The sequence below is a fragment of the Pan paniscus genome, chromosome 2 (assembly GCF_029289425.2).
Source record: "Pan paniscus chromosome 2, NHGRI_mPanPan1-v2.0_pri, whole genome shotgun sequence".
In the NCBI taxonomy this organism is placed as follows: domain Eukaryota; kingdom Metazoa; phylum Chordata; class Mammalia; order Primates; family Hominidae; genus Pan; species Pan paniscus.
Window position 1 is genome coordinate 14,906,542 of NC_085926.1, and position 21,905 is coordinate 14,928,446.

Sequence of the window (21,905 nt, forward strand, 5' to 3'; positions counted from 1 at the left end):
CCCAGCCTCCCTCAATCCCACTGCCATCAAGTTTCTTATGGATCCTTGTGGAAATTTTCATGCACATACATAATACAGATGTACATTCATAGATCTTCTTTTTCTACCCAGAAGACAACATGTTATACAGAATCTCTTCTGTTTTCTCCACTTAATTTGTCTAAGAGATCATTTCATAATCACATATATGTATAAACCTCACATTTTTTACATTGCATTCCTCTTTTACTAGTAAGGAAATTGAGACTTAGAAGAAGTCAGCAAATTGCTCATCATTAACCACCTAGTAATTGGTAGAGCCTGAATGGGAAATCCAGGTTGGTATTAACTCCAAGCCTGCGTTCCTCACCACATAAATCCTGTGGACAGAATACTACTACCCCCCGCCACCACAAAGAGTAGTAATAATAATAAAAGGACTTAACGCTGCACACACCCCACTAGGCAGGAGACTATAATACCTTTTAGGCAACAATACAAAGAGGAATCCTCACATTAGGATTCCTCCCTAAATGTGAGGAAGAGATAAGTTGAAAGTGCAAGAGTTAATTTTAGAAGGAAGAACCTTTCGCCGAAGTACCTGAACGAAGTTTCTTGAGTTGAGGGGCTTAGGTTGAGAGAGGGAACCAAGAATCTGAAACACCACTAGAGGGCAGCATCAGCATTCCCAAAGTCAGCTGGGTCCATTCATTAAATCCTGTTTCTCAAAGCATGAAGCACTATCTTGCTGACTTTGGTACTGGGTAGATCCTGAGACCTTATCCAGTGTCAAAGCAGTATAAGTAGTCAGCCAAATGGTTTGCAGTGTCATTTTGAATTGTGCTCTGTTTGAACTGTGCCTGACCACCGGGGTGGCCTGACCGCTCTGCTTCCCTCCTGCCAGGTGGCTGCCTCTGGAGAGGGCTCTGCCATCAGTGGCTATCTCAGCCGGTGTAAGAGGGGCAAGCGGCACTGGAAGAAGCTCTGGTTTGTCATCAAAGGCAAAGTTCTCTACACCTACATGGCCAGTGAGGTAGTAGTGATCTGCACTCTCTCCCCTCTCCTCTCTCCTGTGAAATGACCCCCTGGGGCCTGCACACATCCTGTCACCTGCAAAGCTGTGTGAGTCCTGGCTGCTGAGCCAGTTCTGGTGGCAGTCAAGTCTTTAGTGAGCAATGCCATGTGCTCAATGTTGCTGTGGCTACACAACCACATATCACTTCAAAATCTAAGGAATTTGCAGTTTCTTTGTGGAGATAAGAAGGTACGGACATGCCAAGCTGTGCCGCAAAGTGTTTAAATGGCACAGGCCCAGCATCTAGGACAAAGATGGAACAAGCCAGCCATGCCACAAAAGAAAACGCCTTCCTACTGTCTACTTAGATTGCTTGGGGCAAAATTCAGCAGTGTGGAGGAAGCTACTCCCTTTTTGTCTGTCCATTTCTTTTATAGGGTAACTCTAGTAATTCTTCTAAAGAAAACTGAAATCTATATTTTATAGAATATCTTACTTTAGGTGAGAGAGCCTTGGAAATCAAGCTTACTTCCAGAGTAGACAGATGTGTGGCCATGGTTGTGTAGCAGGGTGCTGTCTGGCCCTGACCCAGGCTGAACCTGTTGGATAATGTGAAACATTTCTATCTCCATGCTTCACCAGCTGGTGGCTTCTAGGTGGTCAGGCATAGTTTCAGCTTTGAAAATGGGAGTTAAATGTATTCTGACGAGCTGCAGAGGGTGGGTGCTTTGCTCCACTGGGATATGCATGTCAGGGCTGGCTCTTCTCCCCTGGCCACAGATGCTAGCAAATGTGCAAAAGGCACTTCCTTCTTTGGGGCATGAAGCTTCCCTCTGGAAGGACCTGCAACTGTGAAGGTTGCCGTGTGCCCATCCCCAGGGATCACAGAGGATGGCTTTCTAGAAGAAATTGCTTTGGAGCCATACTTAAACACTTAGCAAGGCCCCACATCTGTTTACTCTAAGCAAAGCAGGCAGACAGGGGATCTGCCATAGGCCTGAGTGGCTTGGGTACCCGGTAAGCTGCACCCCACCCTGAGGGGCCTTTGCCTGTGTCCACAGGTGGGGTCTTCCACACTGTGGGGGATTTTTATCTTTCCAAAACAAACTGAACAGTTGTCATGGAAGTGACAGCATAAGCTTATTTTAAAAGGTGGATTTAGGGGCCTGGCATGGTGGTTCACGCCTGTAATCCCAGGACTTTGGGAGGCTGAGGATCTCTTGAGGCCAGGAGTTCGAGACCAGCTGGAGCAACATAGTGAAACCCTATCTCAACGAAAAATAAAATGAATGAATGAATGAATGAATGATGGACTTAAGTATGACTCCAAAACAGTTTCTTCTAGAAAGAGGAATTTACATAATTTCTCAATAAACCTGTTCCAGCGATGGAATAAAGCTTTCAAATACCATCAAAGAAAAAAAGGTTCTGATGAAGTGGATAGCTGGTTTGCACTGTCTACACCACTGTGCACCCCTGTCATGTACCCTGAGGTGGCCCAGAGCTGATGCAACTTGCTATTTAGTAACAGTCCTGGGAAAAAGCGACTATCAAAAATACATAGGAATCTTTATTTTTTCCAACATTTTCTGTTTGTTTCAAGACAGGTTCTTGCTTTGTTGTCCAAGGCTGGAGTACAGTGGTGTGATCACTGTTCACTGCAGCTTTGAACTCCTGGACTCAAGCCATCCCCCCCAACTCAGCCTCCCAAGTAGCTGGGACCACAAGTGTGTGACGCCAGGCCTAGCTAATTTTTTTTTTTAATTTTAATTTTTTTTTGAGATGGAGACTCACTCTGTCACCAGGCTGGAGTGCAGTGGTGCAATCTTGGCTCACTGTAACCTCCACCTCCCGGGTTCAAGTGATTCTCCTGCCTCAGCCTCCTGAGTAGCTGGGACTACAGGCGCCCACCACCACGCCCAGCTAATTTTTGTATTTTTAGTAGAGATGGGGTTTCACCATGTTGGCCAGGATGGTCTCGATCTCTTGACCTCATGATCCACCCACCTTGGCTTCCAAAGTGCTGGGATTACAGGCCAGTTTTTTTATTTTTTGTAGGGGCAGTCTCACTATATTGCTCAGGCTGTTCTCGAACTGCTGGCCTCAAGTGATCCTCCCACCTTGGCCTCCCAAAGTGTTGGGATTACAGGTGTAAGCCACTGTGCCCAGCCTATTTTTTCCAACATTTTATTCTTTATTATATTTATTGTTTATAAATATTTTCAAACATAAAGGAATGTTGAAAGAATTTTACAGTGAACTAGCTGGGCATGGTGGCTCATGCCTGTAATCCCAGCACTTTGAGAGGCTGAGGCAGGAGGATCACTTGAGGCCAGGAGTTAGAGAACAGCCTGGCCAACATGGCAAAACCTCATCTCTACTAAAAATACAAAAATTAGCCAGGGATGGTGGCACGCACCTGTAGTCTCAACTACTTAGGAGGCCGAGGCAGGAGAATCGTTTGAACCCGGGAGGTAGAGGTTACAGTGGGCCAAGATCACACCATTGCACTCCAGCCTGGGCAACAGATCAAGACTGTCTTAAAAAATAATAATAATAATTTTACAGTGAACTATCATATGACCATTAACTGGATTGTACAATTAACATTTCCTACATTTCTTTTATCAAGTACCTATCTATTCATCCTTCTATACCTTTTACTTTTTGATGTTTTTCAAAATATACTTAACCCTATGAATTCAATGTTTTTGTACCTTTTTTTTTTCCTTTTGAGGTCTAATTTATATATAATGAAGTGCACAAATCTCAAATATACTATTTGGTGAGTTTTGATTAATGCACACACCTACAAATTGCCACTATCATCCTGTCCCCAGAGGCAACACCCTGTTCCAATTCTTTTCCACCATAGATTAGTTTTGCCTCTTGATCCTCAAACAGATGGAATCATGTGTGACTTCCATTAACCATGATGTGTTTGAGATTCATTTATGTTGTCGCATATAGCAGTAGTTCACTTCTTTTTATGGCTGAGTAGTCTTCCATTTTGTGAATATACCAGTTTTGTTTAGCTGTTCACCAGTCAAAGGACATTTGGATTGCTTCTAGGTTTTGGTGATTATGAATAAAGCTGCTTTAAACATTTTCATACAGGTTTTTGTGGGAACATAAATTTTTATTTCACTTGGGTCATTACCTAGGATTGGAATTGATGGATCATAAGGCAGGCATATATTTGGTTTATAAGGAATTGTGAGGCCTTTTTCCAAAGTGGTGTGCCTTTTACACTCTCCCAACAACGTGTGTGAATTTGAGTTCTGGTTGCTCCACATCATTGCTAACACTTGGTGTTGTCAGGCTTTAAAATTTTAGCCATTCTGGTGGGGAGTGTTGAGGTAACTCAATGTTGTTTTAATTTAGATTTCCCTAGTAACCACTGATATTAAGCACATGATTGCTTTCATGTGCTTATTGGCCACTCATATTTCCATTTGAGAAGTGTCTATTCAGATCTCTTGTCCACTTTTTTTAAAGTAGGTTGTACTGTGATTAAGTTATAGGATTTCTTTCTGTATCCTGTATACCAGGCTTTTGTCAGATAAATGTTTTACAAATATTCTCTGCCTGTCTGTGGCTTCCCTGTTCATTTTCTAATGAATGAATGAATGAATCTTTTGGTGAACAGCAGTTTATAACTTTGAGGAAGTCTACTTTTTCAGTGTTTCCTTTTATGACTGTTGCTTTCTGTGTGCTAAGGCATTTTTGTCTACTGCAAGCTACAAAGTTATTTTCCTCTATTTTCTGAAAGCATTAACGTTTTAGCTTTTACTTCTAGGTCTATCTCAAGTTAATTTTTGTGTGTGGTATGACATGGGAGTTGAGGTTCCTTTTTTTCATTATGGATATCCAGTTGTTCCAGCACAATTTGTTGAAAAGACTTGCCTCTCCCTATTGGATTGCTTCAGTGTCTTTGTTAAGTCTCAAATGATTGAATAAATAGAGGTCTATTTCTGGACTTTCCATTGTGTTTCATTCATATATTTACCAATCCTTATGCCAGTACCAAACTGTCACAAATACTGTAACTTTATAGTAAGTCTTGAAGTCAGGTTGTATAAGTCCTCCAACCTAGTTCTTTTTTAAGACTGTTTCAAGGCTGGAAAGGTGCCTACGCCTGTACTCCCAGCACTTGGGAGACCAAGGAGGCAGATCACTTGAGGCCAGGAGTTCAAGTCCAGCCTGGCCAACACAATGAAACCCCGTCTCTACTAAAAATAGAAAAAATTAGGGAGGTGTGGTGGTGCATACCTGTAATTCCAGCTACTTGTGGGGCCGAGGCATGAGAATCGCTTGAACACAGCAAGCAGAGGTTGCAGTGAGCCGAGATCACACCACTGCACTCCAGTCAGACTTTTTTTTTCCCAGACTCTGTCTCAAAAAAGAAAAAAAATTGTTTTGGGCATTCTAGGCCTTTTATGTTTTCATATAAACATCAATTTCTATGATAGGGATTATGGAATTTATAGACCAATTTGGGGAGAACTGGCATTGTAATACTGAATCTTTCAATCCATGAACATGGTACATAAATTTTCATTTATTTAAGCCTTGAATTCTCTTTTAATGTTTTGTAGTTTTTAGTGTAGACATCTTATACTTCTATTAATATATTTCTAAATATTTTTTTGGATGCCATTGTGAATGGCATTTATTTTATTTTCTAGTTGTTTGCTGCTACTATATACACATAAAAACTGATTGTCTTGTGACCTTTCTAAATTGATTTTTAGTTCTAGTAGTTATTTTTTTTTTTTTTTTTTTTTTTTTTTTTGCAAGCACAAATAGTTCTACCTCTTTTCTGATCTTTATCTCTTTATTTCTTTTTCTTTCCTTAATGTAATAGTTATGGTCTCCAGTACAATGTTGAATTGAATTGATGAAAGTGAACACCATTCTTGCCTTGTTTCCAATTTTAAGGGAAAAGCATTTGGTGTTTCACTATTAAGTATGATGTTAGCTGTAGGTATTTTATAGATGCCCTTTGTTAGTTAATGAAGTTTCCTTCTACTCTAGTTTGCTAAGAGGTTTGTTTTTTTGTTGTTGTTTTTGTTTTTACCATGAATGGATATTGAATTTTGTCAAAGGCTTTTTCTGATCTAGCAATCCTTGAGAATTGATTCCTTTTATTTTAAAAAAATATTTCTTAGTTTTCTGGGGTTTTAGGGATGAGGTCTCACTATGTTGTCCAGGCTGGACTCAAATTCTTGGCCTCAAGCAGTCCTCCTGCCTTGGCCTTGAGTGTAGCTGGGTCTACAGGTACATGCCACTGTGCCCAGCTTGATTCTATTCTATACACAAACTGTACTCCCCTTCTTCTTCCTCCCACCACCATTCTAATATGCTTAATTATATCTTTATGTGTTTTTACAAAGTCTGTATTGTTTATGAACATGTATGTTTTTACATAACTGTGTATAAAAATGTCTTTACCTATATATAAAAATCTTTTTCCACTGAGCACTACGTGTGTAAGATCCATCTGTGTTCTTCGGGTATATCTCATCAAATTGTTAGCAACTTTATAGCACAGACAGTACAAGTGCTCCATATTGAAATACTGTAAATGAGGTTTTGGAAGAATGAGTATAGAATATGTGATCAGAAGTAACTGCAAAACTGAGTCACTGACTGATGAAATCCATGGAAAGAATGTGGGGTTAGAAGGTGGTCATGAGTGCAAATTCTGGATCTGCTCTTTACTGCTGTGTGATCTTGGGCAATTAACCTTTTTTGAGCCTTGGTTTCTTCTTAGAATGGGAGTGACACCTTCTATGATTGTTGTGAAGATTAAAGATAATGAAAATGTAACTGCCTGGTCCCTGATAAACTGTCACAATATGTTGAGACAATATGTGAGACAGAGTCTCACTCTGCCTCCCAGGCTGGGGTGCAATGGTGCGATCTCGGCTCACTGCAACCTCTGCCTCCCGGGTTCAAGCCATTCTTCTGCCTCAACCTCCCGAGTAGCTGGGATTACAGGCACCTGCCACCACACCCAGATAATTTTTGTATTTTTAGTAGAGATGGGATTTCACCATGTAGGCCAGGCTGGTCTCGAACTCCTGACCTCAGGTGATCCACCCGCCTCAGCCTCCCAAAGTACTGGGATTACAGGCGTGAGCCACCACACCCAGCCAGTGTTGTTTCTTTCCTTCCTCAGGGCTGGCTCTGGGGGGAAGCGAGGGTCAACAGTTCGTGTGTGGTGAGCCCAAAGGTGCCAAAGCACACCCCACACAGAGGCACTCTTCACGCATCTCAGATTGGAGATAACAGTAAATGACTATGCAGAGTGCGGTGTTTAATGTCAATTTTTCCTTCTGTCCTCTGCAGGACAAAGTGGCCATGGAGAGTATGCCTCTGCTAGGCTTCACCATTGCTCCAGAAAAGGAAGAGGGCAGCAGCGAAGTAGGACCTATTTTTCACCTTTACCACAAGAAAACCCTATTTTATAGCTTCAAAGCAGAAGATACCAATTCAGCTCAGAGGTACGAAAAGAACTAATTAGTCTTATAGCTTTTTGTTCTCTCAGAAGGCAACAAGTTGTTTCTTGGGGCTTTGGCTTCTGTTCTGCTCCATTCATCCTATCCCATTAGGTCCCTTTGGGCCATAGCAGAACTGCAGAACTACCTGTTCTTTGTCACAATCATGTTTAGACTGTTTTGATTCATTCATGAATCAAGGATGCATTGATTCAGTAAACTTTTGCCCTGTGTTCCAGGCCTTTTGCTGAATATAGAAAACATGTTTGAGAAACAAATACAACTACGACATGGTCCTTGACTTCAAACTAAGAGGAATCTACTAGTCCAGTCTTTTCTAGGTTCTGTGACCAGAGTCATAGGCAGAGCCGCAAAACCAAATGTCCTCTCTGTTTTGTTTTATAGGTGGATCGAGGCCATGGAAGATGCGAGTGTGTTATAGCAGTTAATCAAGCATGTGGACTTGTAACAAATTCTTAGGTCAATATGTGAATGCTTTTAGAAGCTAAGCTGTGGCTCAACTCATCCGGACACACACCTGGATTCAGCAATGAGGCCTGACCTTTTTTGCTATAACCGCCCCACCACTCCCCTGCCCTTGCCAACATCTTCATGAGTGGAATCCTTAAGGGATATTTATGGACCTCTCCTTTTCTGTGTTTTCCACCCCTACCCCCACCCGCCACCCGGTAATAAACTGTTTCCTTACCCCGCAGTGAGTGAAAATTTAGTAAGATGAAGATGTGGAAACCAATGAAAAGTACATTTAGAAATGCAGGCTTTTTAGTAGAAAGAAGCTCTTACAGTTTTTACTCATGATAAATCTTATCACCTTTCAAAAATTGATTGTGGTGCCTCAGGTGAAATGAGAAGCTATCAGTAACAGCTACTCTCATCGAAAGCACTTTATTATTTTACGGAGCTGCAACCTCCAATTTTGTGTTTTCTAAGTGATTTACTTAAGTCAATAACAGATGGAATCCTGTGGACTAATGTGCCACCAGTTTTCTAACAAGGGTGTACATAAAATGGATTTGTGCAGACCTGGCTGTGGCTTGCTGGTGTGCAAGCACACATCACTTTAGAGGGGCTGCGCCCCACCAGATAGGAAGGGGAGGATTTTCTCCTCCAGTCGACCTTGTGACCTGTATACTAACATAACTTATTAAAGGAGGGGTCCCTCCTCCCCCAGAGCAGTCCTCAACACTATGTCAGTGCTGGAAATGCAGCCACTGGCAGATCTGGCCCCCCAGAGGTCACCGCAGGGCCTCTGAAGAGTCAGGGTCTGCTTTAATTTATTGTGTGCCTTTCTGTGTTTACCTCACTCAAGCTGACAACATTGTTTATGGGAATCTATCCTTCTTTTAGACGCACGGTAATCCTTGGGCTGTATTACTGAAGGCTTTTTATTTTTTGAGAGGTGAAAAAAAGAGAAAACAAGTTAGACTCCAAAGGTGAATTCCTGGTCTTGGCAGATGGCTCTGGGAACAGCGAGGGAGCACAGAAGTCGTGGCCTGAGGCTGTTCTATGGGCACTTGGGGCTAAATCGCCTCCTGAGGGTGACTGTTGCTTATTCTGCTGGACAGGTTTTTACATAAAACAAAGGGCATGTGAGGGGTGGGATTCCTTGTTACTCTTACTGCAATAAAAATCAATTGTTTGATATCCTGTCCCCATTCTGTTGCTGCCCTGTCCCCTACAAAAAAAGGGAATTTGCTGACAAACTTTTTGTAAAAAGCACCATCTCTGGACTTACTTGCATTAAATATTTTCAGGGGAATTTTTTTTTCCAGTTTGCAGTTCTTTTAAAATGTTTGCATTAAACATGTAACTAATGGTTCACACTAAGTGATTAGACAGTGTTTTTGTTAATTTTTGAGGGCTTAATTCCAACTGAATCATTTTCATCATCAGACACTGAAATGGGCTTCCTAGAGCTGTTGAGCAGAGCAGGACTTCAGTACCAGGCAGGGGGAAGTTTCCCCAGTCTGCTCACATTGCTGCCCATGGTCAGTTTCTGAGTTCCAGATAGAATCACGGGTCTGAAAGTCATCAGAAGGCCTCTTTTACTTTATATCATCATCCTATTTTGGATGCTCTGTAAAGAGGTAATAGGGCTTTTATTTCTCAGTGGATAGTTACCCTAATAAAAATGTCTGGGTTATAGATGAAAAACACACTGGACAGGTTCTGTAAAAGGAAACTGGCAGGGGCTCATGTGTGACTGGGCAAGGGATTACCTTTTTATCTGGACCTTGTATTACAAGTCCTTCCTGTGGTTCTTTGTGTACTCATTTCAGGCTAATTTCTGCTACCTTTTCTACTAGGGATGAAGCCATCCCACCCGGTCAGAGGGTGCTCCTTCCCACTGGACCCAGATGCTGGGGATATGACCAGCCGTGACACCACGGAGATGCTGCTCGAAGTCCCCCATAATAACTGCTCTGCCCCTCTGCTCACTGGGCACAGAGCAGCCCCTTTACTGTGCACCCCCAGCAAAGGCCATGTTTATCAGGAAGAAGCAGCATAGACGAGCCACTCACTTAAGTTGCTCTGAGCTTTGGTGTCTTCTTCTATTACATGGAGATCATTCTAGCTTCTCCCACAGGTTCAGGGGAAAAGGCACAAATGGAATGTTTGTGAAAGTGGTCTGAAAAGAGCAGGGCCCATAACTTTACTTTTACTTTGTATAATAACACCATGCCCTTCCCCACTGGTTTATCAAAGTCGTGGGCCCTGCTCTTTAACAGCACAAAATGAAGACAATACACAGAAGACCTTTTTCCTTATCCATGAAAATTGGGGCCAGGTGTGGTGGCTCATGCCTGTAATCCCAGCACTTTGGAAGGCTGGGGCAGGAGGACTGCTTGAGTCCAGGAGTTCTAGACCAGCCCAGGCAATATAGTGAGACCCCAACTCTAAATTAAAAATCAGCCAGGCATAGTGGCTTATGCCTATAGTCCTAACTACTTAGGAGGCTGAGACAGGAGGATTGCTTTAGCCCAGGAGGTCACGACTGCAGTGAGTTATGATCATGACACTGCACTCTACCCTGGTAACAGAGTGAGATCATGTCTTAAAAAAAAAAATGGCAAGGAAGAGAAACCCTAACACAGTAAGGCTGAACTTTGGTCATGGAATCTAATCTTCTCTTTCATTTTAATTACCTCAGGAAAGCACAGACCTTCACAGGGTTGGCCTCTGCCTGCTTCTCAGAATCAATAAAGGTTTATAATAAAACTCAAAGTTTTACTGAAAACAAGCAGCACCTATTTCACATGAATACTGGCTTCACACTTTCCCTGCAGATTGAATGTGTTTCTTGAGTCTGGGTTAGTCTTAGTAAGTAGGAAGAATTCTGTTCCTTATTACTAATACAAAGCACACCAGAAACATAAACAGTAGTGTATGTTCCTGGGTCGTAATAATTCTTTTGGCTGAGTGCAGTGGCTCACGCCTGTAATCGCAACACTTTGGGAGGCCAAGGCAGGTGGATTGCTTGTGCCCAGGGGTTCAACACCAGCCTGGGCAACATGGCGAGAAACTCTCTGTCTACTAAAAATACAAAAAGTAGCCAGGTGTGGTGATGCGCGTCTGTAGTCCCAGCTACTTGGGAGGCTGAGGCAGGATCACTTGAGCCTAGGAGGTTGATGCTACAGCAAGCCATCATCATGCCACTGCTCTCCAGCCTGGGCAACAGAGCAAGTCCCTGTCTCTAATAATAATAATTCCTTTACATATCAGAAATATGCTTTAAGTTTTTCTGAGCAGGCTGACTAGCTAATAGACTTATTCTCCCTTGTATGCAGCCTGGTTCTGGGAAAATGTGTGGCCCGATGGGCTGATGCTTGCTCTGATCTTTGGGCGTGCACCATGCAGGCCAGTGCTGAGGACCCCAGCAACCCTGTTGCAGCAATTGAAGGGTGACAGAGTCCTTTTTTCCTCTAATCCGGCCTTTCGTTTGCTCTGTTTTCAGCAGCAGTATACACTGAACACAGAAGCAAGCCCTAGATGGTGACTGAGGCCACCTGGGCTAAGGTGGTAGGACCAGGCTTGGAACCTGAGTTTCTTTCTGATGCAGGTCAGTCAACAATGTGCTGGAATATTCTTCTGTTGATTCAGCCTGTGTTTCTTGGTTTTTCTTTTTTCTTTCTTTTCTTTTTTTTTTTTTTTTTTGAGACAGGATCTCACTCTGTCACCCAGGCTGGAGTGCAGTGGTGCAGTCATGGCTCACTGTAGCCTCGACCTCCCAGGTTCAAGCGATCCTCCCACCTCAGCCTTCCAAAGTAGCTGGGCCCACAGGCATGTGCCACCACGCCCAGCTATTTTGTTTTAGAGATTGGGTCTCACTATGTTGTCCAGGCTGGCCTTGAACTTCTAGGCTCAAGCAATCCACCTGCCTCGGCCTCCAAAAGTACAGGGATTACAGGCATGAGCCACTGTCCCCCAGCCTGTTTTGTGGTTTCTATGATCATGGAAGCTTCTGTGCCTCCACACATTCATGGTCAGGAGAGGACAGATATATCTACACTAAGATGTCTGTTTTCAGCAGCAGGTAAATGGAAACCAATCTCAATCTGGTTTAAACAATTTGGAAATCAGTTAAAAGGAGATCCAAAAGCAGGGGGATTTGGTTTTTCTGACTTGCCATGCAGTGTCAGCTTGATTCCAGGGTTGGTTCCCAAGCAGTTTATTGCTGACTGCCACTGATGGTTGGGGCTACACTATAAAATTCCCTGTTCACAGCCACCAAGGACAGACAGCTTGGCTTCGTGTAGCTAGCTTTTTCTTAGAAGCACCCACAGGCCCTTCCCATTCTCCAGGTTCACACTTACTTACACCTGCCAACTCCTGAGCTTAATCTTCGTAAGAGGGACCACCATGATTGGCACCGAACAGTCAGCTGTGGGGGCAGCTGCTGGGGATTCACCAGTGTCCACTCTCTGGACCAGATCTTCTGGAAAGACTGTAGTTTGGATTAACAGAGTGCAAGGGCTATGCTTTTTCCTATATTTTGGGGATGATCTGTAATAGAATACTCACAGGGCAATTATTTAGGCATCTATTATATATGTTTGCTAAGTATTAAGGTAAGTGGCACGGGGAAAGCTGATTTGATATCACTGATCTTTTAGGCTCCTAATGAAAGACAATTGTTAAATCAGTAGCAAAACAGTACTGACCTCTCAGGTTCTTAGGAGACCTTTGTATGATTATTAGCAACAAAGAAGTGTCTAGCACTTTAACCCTGTTCTTTCATTTAATTCTCCCAGGGACCTGCTGAGGTAAGTTATTACCCATTTTGCACATAAGGAAATGGGATTAGAAACATGAAGTCACCTGTCCAGGGTCACACACAAAATTGGCAAAGCCCACCTTTGTAACTGCTTCACTATAATGTCTCTTTTGAATGTGTATGAGCTGACACTAGGAGCAATTCTCTGACACCTGCAATGTGAATTATTTCCTAAATTTGACAGAAATCTCTGGCTGCAGAGGACCAATCACTAGGACCTTTTCCTCTGAAGTCAGAATAAATAGGACACTAAGACAAACTCAATTTTGCATTTCATTATCCAAGCAAAAATCATTAAATTTTATCACAGTTTACAATCCATGCACATAACCCAACTTTAATTCAATATATTGTAAAAATGAATATAATTCTATTTTTTCTACAATCAGATGCACAAGATTTACCTCAACTGAATGTGGGAATCTAGATATTTAAAACCCAAAGCATACATGCTTTAAAAAATTTTTAACATACACTCCTAGTGTTGTTATTCATTGACATATTAAGATGCGTACTCAAATATGAGGAGTCTAAGTGACTTCATGGATTTAGCACATTTTTCTCGTATGAGGAAACAAACAGCAGAATTTCTATGATGAATTTATAAACAACAATAACCTCATAAATTCTTAGTTACTTGCTACAGATTGAGCATCTTATCCAAAATGCTTAGGACAAGTATTTTGGATTTAGAATTTTTTTTCAGATTTTGGGATATTTGCAGATACTTAACCAGTTGAGCATCCCTAATCTGAAAATCCGAAATGCTCCAATAAGCATTTCCTTTGAGCGTCATGTAGGTGCACAAAAAGTTTCAGATTTTGGAGCATTTCAGATTAAATTTTTGGATTGGGGATGCTCAACCTACATTCTCAAACCCTTAAGAATCTGTATTGTATATGACAAGTCTGAAGGTTATGGTTAACATGTATGCTATGTGAGTTGACAAGTTTTGTATTGGGAAGGCAGCCATCATACCGTTGTTGCACCAGTTCCAAGAAGAGGGTGTGCATGTTCACAGAACACCTCTGTGTCCTGGGGGATGCGCCTCCAGGGGAGGGGGACTATTTTCAGAAACATAAGGTAATGCAAGCAATGCACACTCCAGAGCCTGTGGGTCATGTGAAGTCAAAGCAGTGTGGGGCAAGAGACCACAAATTTGCAACATGCTACAACCAGAATGAGGCCACTCTACCAAGGCTGCCCTATCCTTGGTAGTGCCCCACTCTACCAAGGCTGCTCCTCCCTGCCACAGGAGAAGCCTTGAGGAAGTCCCCTCTGGCTCTCTGGCTGTTCCTCCTCGAGAGCTAGAGGGGACTTCCTCAAGGCTCCTCCTGTGGCCCACACCTCACCTCCTGGGGTTCCCTCTGGGTAGGTAGTCTGGGGTGGGATCCAGGCATCTTCAGTTTCTACAAGCACCTCAGGAGATTCTGTGCACAGGCAGGATGGAGGGAGGTAGGAGGGAAGATAGAGGAGGTGGTAGCTCAGCCACCATGAATAACGAATAAAAACTTAGTTCAGTCATTGGCAGTGATCTCGGTTTGTCACCAGACTGAGTCTGTGGTAGAAGTGGCAGTTTACAGGTGTATCTGCAGTGAATATTCAGATCCTTAGCTTGAGAAAGTGAGACCCAAGAGTATCTGAAAATGTTATAAGGCATGAGAAGTGGCACTGGTATCATCAGACAAGATTATAAGAAGCCTTTAAGACTATGACAGTATGCCAAACATTACAGGAGAAATACACGCCCACAGTAATATTTGAGGAGGAAAACCAGTCTAACTGAGGTAGAAACAGGACTACACCAACGTGGCACCCAGCCGGTTAAACATCTCCTTCCACAAAACTTTCCTCTGGAGAAGTTTGATGACCCTGTGACCAGCCTCATAATATCCTAGTGATCACATGAGATTCTGCAGAACAAATTCTCTACATGAACTTGGGATCTTCCTTGTCCAGATCATTTGAAGCTGTCATACCGGAAGGGGCATTCTGTGTTGACAGCAGAATGACATGCCTCATTCTCTAATTTTGATCGTCTTTCATGCTGCTGTTGTGATAGAGCCAGTGTAGAGAGGCAGCACTTCCACAAGAGCAAAAGAGAGGCTTGCACAAAATAAAATCTGTATGAAGCAAGCTGAAAACAAGTTTTTTTTTGTTTTTGTTTTTTGTTTTAGCTTGGAGCCATGTTTTTCAAACTCTGGGAATGGGTTGCAAAATGGATGGAAATGTAATGACGTTTCCAGTTTTGTTTTTTGGCTGGCTTCAAAACTAACAAGGTTTTGGAAAAAGATATAAAATTCATGGTAAAGTTTACACAAATTCTTCTGATTCGGAAATGGATACTGTAGCAATTAAGAGAAAACCCCATTTATCTGTATTTGTAAATTATACATTATAAAAATCCTTCAGGAACTGAGAGTTCTTTAAAGTTCTATTGTAGAACTTTAAAACGTTTCATGCCAAGTGGCCCTAAAGCATTTTCAACAGTGATGACTACCCTTGTTTATATATAAAGATTACCCACTCAAATGTAAACTGCCCTAAATGACCTCAAGTTCTCATCAATATTCAAATCTCATCTTCGGTATGTTCATCAACAGCTGTATCCAAAAATCTATCTTATGATAAAGTGTAGTCAATAAGCCCTATGCTCCTTAGAACTAAGTAACACATACAAGCAGGAGACCAGGATGTTCAAGAATTGTCATCTCTAGTAAGTCTGTGGTCCTTCAAATCCAGTGGCCTGTACTTACCAGCCCTTAATAATGCCACACTAGAATTCATGAATGTGTAATGGAGCTATCCTGTTGTGAGCAGCATACATGAGAAAATAACTTACTTCTTGAAGGCTACAGTAATTGGCTATGCCCTAAAGCATGAGACTTGATTATTCTAACACATATAATTATGAAAGTTATTATAGGCATAAAATTAGCTCTTTTAAAAATGCAGCTACAGTACTACTCAATGTGACCCTGAATCTTACTTTGTGGCCACATGTAGGTGTTCACACTGACAGCAAGTATTAATCACAGACGTATAAGGGAAGCTTTCAGATGACTCCAGCCATGTGACCATGAGGGATGCCAAGAGAGAACAACTTGACTCCCCTAGAATTAAAAGATTTTCATTAAAAAAAAAAAAAAAAAGTGACTGTTAGTCTTTAGGCCATTGAGTTTGGGTGTGATTAATTATGCAATAGATGACTAGAAAACATGCATTTCTTAGCTCCCTCCTCAAATTCACTAAAGCCAGCAAGTGAATAAAAAGATATAACCCAAAGGATAGTTCTAGAGGAGACACAAGGTATAGAAAATGTCAACCCATTTTTGGAAGATATAACATGCAGACACAAGAAAATAATCACCAAAGTGCTTCAGACAGGGATGCCAGTGAAGACACAAAAGGGCTTCTGCCCCTGGAGGCTCACAAACTGGAGGCACAGGTGTCTTGGAAGGCCAGGATGGGACTGAAGATGGGGATCAGTTAGGAATCTCTGTGAAGTATCATGACATCCTAAGATTCCCTAACGCCATGCTAGCAGAAAATAAGTTTTCTTTCTGGTGGGGGGATGGAGGGGCAATGGAGGGGAACAAAAGAACTAGAAGAGGCTGGGGACTCAGGGACACATGCATGGCTAATACCAAGGTTATTATACTTAACTGAAAACAAACGGCTAAGTCTACATGCTCACCAGTAGAACTCTCCCCTCCACCTCTTATCCTTAAGATTGACACAGACAGTTCCTACTTAGGTAACATTTAAAAAACAAAAAACTTCCCTTGGAACAACACATACTCTAAAAACAGGGATCAAGGGTCAGTACATTTTTCTGAGAATGTAACTTTCCATCCGATTCTCAAAGAGGTTCATGCCTATCTCAAAGGACAGAACTACTATTCTGAGATATTTGAGCCAAGTACAACTTGGAAGTAACACTTTTTCAAGGCCCAGGAAGCCCCAGAGACTAAAGGGGTGTGAGTCTCAGAAAAGCAGTTCAGGAAGAGGCTAGGAAATGCATTCTTGGTGTCCCTGCATTCTCATACCATTAATCCACCACAGGGAAAACAGCCTTTCTCTATTCTCCTCTTGGGAAGAACAAGGGCCATTTATATAGAACTTGAGGCCTCCCCAAATAGCCTGGCAGGCTGTGCTAGAGCTTGACTTTGACACAGCATGGAGATGCATAGAAGAGTTTTCTTCCTCTCACAGCCCTCAAGGACAGAAGAGAAGAAACAAGCAGAGAGCTACTAATAAATGTTCCACCCCTTGCTAGCCAGGCAACTTTGGAGGAATCATCCTCTTTGTTTAGGTCTCGGCCTATTTAGCTGTAAAAACAGGATAATACCATCTACTTCACAAGGTTATTGTAAGATTAAACAGGATAAGGTATTAAGTGTAAGGAATGTGCAATCTGCTCTTCAGAGATTATATCTATCTGTCCAGATTCCATACTTTTTTTCTGAGACAGGGTCTTGCTCTGTCACCCAGGCTGGAGTGCAGTGGCACAACCATGGCTTACTGCAGCCTTGACTTCCCTACCTCCCCAGGCTCAAGCATTCCTCCTATCTCAGCCTCCTGAGTAGCTGAGACTACAGGGGCAGGCCAACCCCAGCTAATTTTTGTATTTTTTAGTGGAGACAGTGTTTCGCCATGTTGCCCACGCTGGTCTCAAACTCAGGCAATCCACCTGCCCGAGTCTTCCAAAGCACGGGGATTACAGGCGTAAGCCACTGTACCTGACTCAGATTCCACAGTTAAAAAAAGGGGGTGGGGATGGGTGGCTAACAGCAATTACGTGATGTTTAAAAGTTTATTTTACAACCATGTAATTGTACAAACGATATAAACAGAAGTCAGATAAAATTATTAGTACATATATAGTACTAAAGCATAAACTATTACAGAAAATTTGATACAAAGTTGTACATAAGTACTTATAAAGGCAATTAAGCTTCCCCAGTCTATGGGAATACAAAAGTTGCCAGCAATTAATTTACATTACAAAAAAGGAAAACCATTATTTATGCTATCACAAAAGCAATCCCCTTAAAAGTAAAAACAATCTCCACTTGATATTAGTAATTTGAAAAACTTAGCATATCTACAACTATTGCTTAATCAAAACTTTTCATTGATTCAACATTATCACTTAAATGCAGATGCAAAATAACCTTGCATGGCAAACACGTTTACTCTGTGCTAATGAAACTATGAAACAGTTCCTCCAAGTTCACAGACAAGTCAATCAATGATTGACTACAGAACAGACTGGTGTTACAAAAAAAAAGACCTGCCCAGGGGACCACTAGGGGTGGAGGAAGAACACCTGGGTCTCACTCACTGGGCACTTGATGCTTTCATTTTTATCTGTAAACCAGGGGACAATTATATTAATATTGTATGAATACACTGCTACTGGGAAAAGCATTCATTCAACAGATGCCCACTACATACTCTGTACCAGGTATTGTGTTAAGTGCTGAAACAGGGAAGGACAAGGCACATCCTACGGGGGCTCGCAGTGTGGGCAGGTGCTGAGCTAACGCACACACACAAGGGCTGGGTACTGCCAGATCTATATCACTCCGGAGCAAGGACCTGTCTCTCTGAATGATCTCTGGCATGGTAAAAGAGTTAGCTGTATTTCAAAAGGTGAAACAAAACTTTTTTTGCTTTGTTATGCATGTTTCAAATTGATCAGTGGTTCAGGCCTGGAGTATGCATCAGAATTATCTGTGAAGCTTAGTGAAAGTGCTGATGCCAGAGCCCACCCAAAGCTTACTGCTTCAGAACCACTGGGGACCTGGCAGTTCTGATGTGCATGACTAGTCAAGAATCCTTTAAAGGCTGATAAAGCAATCTTGAAATCACTGTCAATGCAAAAGTGGATGTTCCTCATTAATAAGAACTCAAAAAATAAAGTACAGCTAGTATAAGACTTGTTTTTTGTGCCTATAAAACCCAAGTGTTAGCTACTTTCTAACTATAAAATTCTATCCAAAAAGACGTGCAGTCAAAACACCGAGCCAAAAAACAAAAAAGGCACCAAAGCAGTGCCGACTTCAATGTGCAAAGGCCTTTTACGTGCTGATATTGTAAGCAATCTGTGTGCATGTGTACATATGCATCTGTTTTCAGGGAAAGAAAAGCTGTTAAAGCCAATTAAGGTTATGAATTCTTGCTACTACTTTAATATTAAACCTTTAAGTGAAAATTTATTGAACACTATTACAAATGTGGCAAACTGACATAGCTGGTTTACTGCACAAACTTTAACGTCAAAGGGATTAGATCAGAGCTCCAGTCTCACTTACTGGACCTATAACATTGTGCAGGGCACTTAACTTATCTCACCTCAGGAAAATGGAAGTAACTGCTTCATTTTACAGAGCTATTAAATGAAAGAAATGAGAAAACTATAAACCAACATTGAAGCCTGAATTATTGCTAGTCTAGTACAATTGCTAGTCTAGTACAATTATTGCTAGTCTAGTATAAAAGTCTAGTACAATTGCAATGTTTTTAATAAAAAAACTCATTGATAGGTGAATTTTTACAGTGTATCTAAAAGCAGCATTTAACATTAAAAACTTAGTATTTGAAAGAGTACACAACCAGGCAGGGTGCGGTGGCTCACGCCTGTAATCCTAACACTTTGGGAGGCCAAGATGGGAGGATCACTTGAGGCCAGGAGTTCGAGACCAGCCTGGTCAACACAGCGAGACCCCAACTTTTTTTTTTTTTGAGACAGTTTCACTCATCGCCCAGGCTGGAGTGCAATGGTGTGATCTCGGCTCACTGCAACCTCTGCCTCCCGGGTTCAAATGATTCTCCTGTTGCAGCCTCATGAAGTAGCTGGAATTAGATGCCCGCCACCCCGCCTAATTTTTTTGTATTTTTAGTAGAGATGGGGTTTTACCATGTTAGTCAGGCTGGTCTTGAACTCCTGACCTCAGGTGATCCACCCACCTCACCCTCCCAAAATGCTGGGATTACAGGCATGAGCCACCATGCCCGGCCAATGCCATCTATTACAAAAAGAAAGAAAAAGAGTACACAACCACAAAGCACTGGGCCAAATGCATTGTTTCCATGTTTGCAAGGATTTACCATAGAAATATTAGGTTGACACAAAAATTAAATTTCCAGACTGCGAATTTTAAATCATTGTAACTACGCTAAAACATATTCTATTAATCAAAACAGGAACCATTACAATCAACACATTTTTGCCAATGAGAAATGTTTGTTTATTCCTGTAGCATAAAAATCCGTGCTTCAGGATTTGACGAACTCTTGGAAAGCATTTTCTGCATCATGCTGAAGTGTTTTCCCTGCAAAAAGTTGTCAAGATGCTAGCAGAAGTGGTAGTCAGTTGGCGAAAGGTCAGGTGAATATGGTGGATGAGGCAAAACTTTGTAGCCCAATTCCTTCAACTTTTGAAGCACTGGTTGTGCAACACGCAGTCAGGTGTTGTCGTGGAGAAGAATTGGGCCCTTTCTGTTGACCAATGCAGGCAGCAGGTATTGCAGTTTTCGGTGCATCTTACCAATTTGCTGAGCATACTTCTCAGATGTAATGGTTTCGCCAGGATTCAGAAAACTGTACTGGATCAGATGGGCAGCAGACCACCAAACAGTGACCATGACCTTTTTTTTGGTGCAAGTTTGGCTTTGGGAACTGCTCTGGAGCTGCCTCTTGGTCCAACCACTGAGCTGGTTGTTGTATAAAATTCACTTTTCGTTACATGTCACAATCCGATTGAGAAATGGTTTGTTATTGCGTAGCATAAAAGAAGACTACACTTCAAAACGATAGTTTTGATTTCCGCTCAGCTCATGAGGCACCCACTTATCAAGCTTTTTCACCTTTCCGATTTGCTTCGAATGCTGAGCGACCCTAATGACCGTAGAATAGTCAACGCTGAGTTCTTCTGTAATTTTTCATGTAGTTCAATGATTGCTCTCAATTGGTCGTTGTCAACTTCCCATGGCCCATATCACGTTCCTCATCTTCAAGGCTCTCTTCCTTGCAAAACTTCTTAAGCCACCACTGCACTGTATGTTTGTTAGCAGTTCCTGGGCCAAATGTGTTACTGATGTTTTGAGTTGTCTTCGCTGCTTTATGAACCATTTTGAACTCGAATAAGAAAACTGCTCCAAATTTGCTTTTTATCTAACATCATTAGACAAAAAGCATATTCTAAAATAAACAGCAAGTAATAAGTCATTAGCAAAAAAAGTGAGAAATGTGCATTAAAATGATCCACATTTATTTAAGAATGTATTCCAATATCAAACAGCAAATTTCAAAAATGCAAAAAAGCAATTGCTTTTGCATCTCAGGCACATCACTTGACCCTTCTAGTTCTCACCCACTTCACCCCTAAAATCGGAAAATCTTTCTGCAAGAAAAAAATTTGACCACATTCCCTTAAGGCCTCTTCCAATTTCAAGAGCTGTGCTTTACCATGAAAAAAGCTCTTTTCCCAATTTTGCAACGTCAGAAAAAGGAGGAAGGGGAAATAGGTGTGTTTAAAACATTTTTTACCAAATAGAAATATTGTAAGATTATGGAAAAAAAAATACTAAAAGTTGGAGTCATCCTGATAAAAACCCAAATGGATACTGTGTGGGAAAAAAAGTTAACCCATCCATTCTGGAGTCAATATTTATTCTTAATAAGCAAGAAAACTGAAGAAAAAAAATCAGTATAAGATCTACAGCCTGTAGCCTAAACACTTCAGGGCATTTAGGATAAATAAGCGCCTGCACCTTCCCAGGCAAGTCAAAACCACGACATAAAACAGAAAAATATGTAAGGAAAACCTACAGCCCAAGAGTTTAAGATCAAGACAGGCCATTTTCTTCAAATAAATTTAAGCAATGCTGCTAAAAGCTGCTTCACACATCCCTATTACCATGTACTACTTCCAAATCTCGAGGAGGAGGGGCATGGAATTACACAAGATCTGGATCGTATGTTTACTAAGAAACCAAAAATTATAGGTTCTGGGGCGTTTCAACATTTCACCTGAGATGGCCAGAACGGGCGCATCTTTAGACCTTTAAAACCTAAATTAAAAACTATCAGTACCGAGGAAGGG

At 41.7% G+C, this 21,905-nt stretch overlaps 1 protein-coding gene across 2 annotated transcripts in view; it reads left to right on the forward strand.

Moving 5' to 3' along the window:
- The window catches only part of FGD5 (FYVE, RhoGEF and PH domain containing 5), a 123,535-nt gene extending 114,258 nt beyond the window's left edge, over positions 1–9,277 (forward strand). The window contains exons 19-21 of one of the 2 annotated variants that reach the window (XM_008951689.5): positions 884–1,012; positions 7,349–7,503; positions 7,903–9,277. In XM_008951689.5, the coding sequence (XP_008949937.1) occupies positions 884–1,012; positions 7,349–7,503; positions 7,903–7,939 (321 nt within the window). In that variant the 3' untranslated portion in view covers positions 7,940–9,277. The remainder of the gene's footprint in view (positions 1–883; positions 1,013–7,348; positions 7,504–7,902) is intronic. The other variant, XM_003826223.7, reaches the window with a different exon arrangement.
- The last annotated feature ends 12,628 nt before the right edge of the window (positions 9,278–21,905 follow it).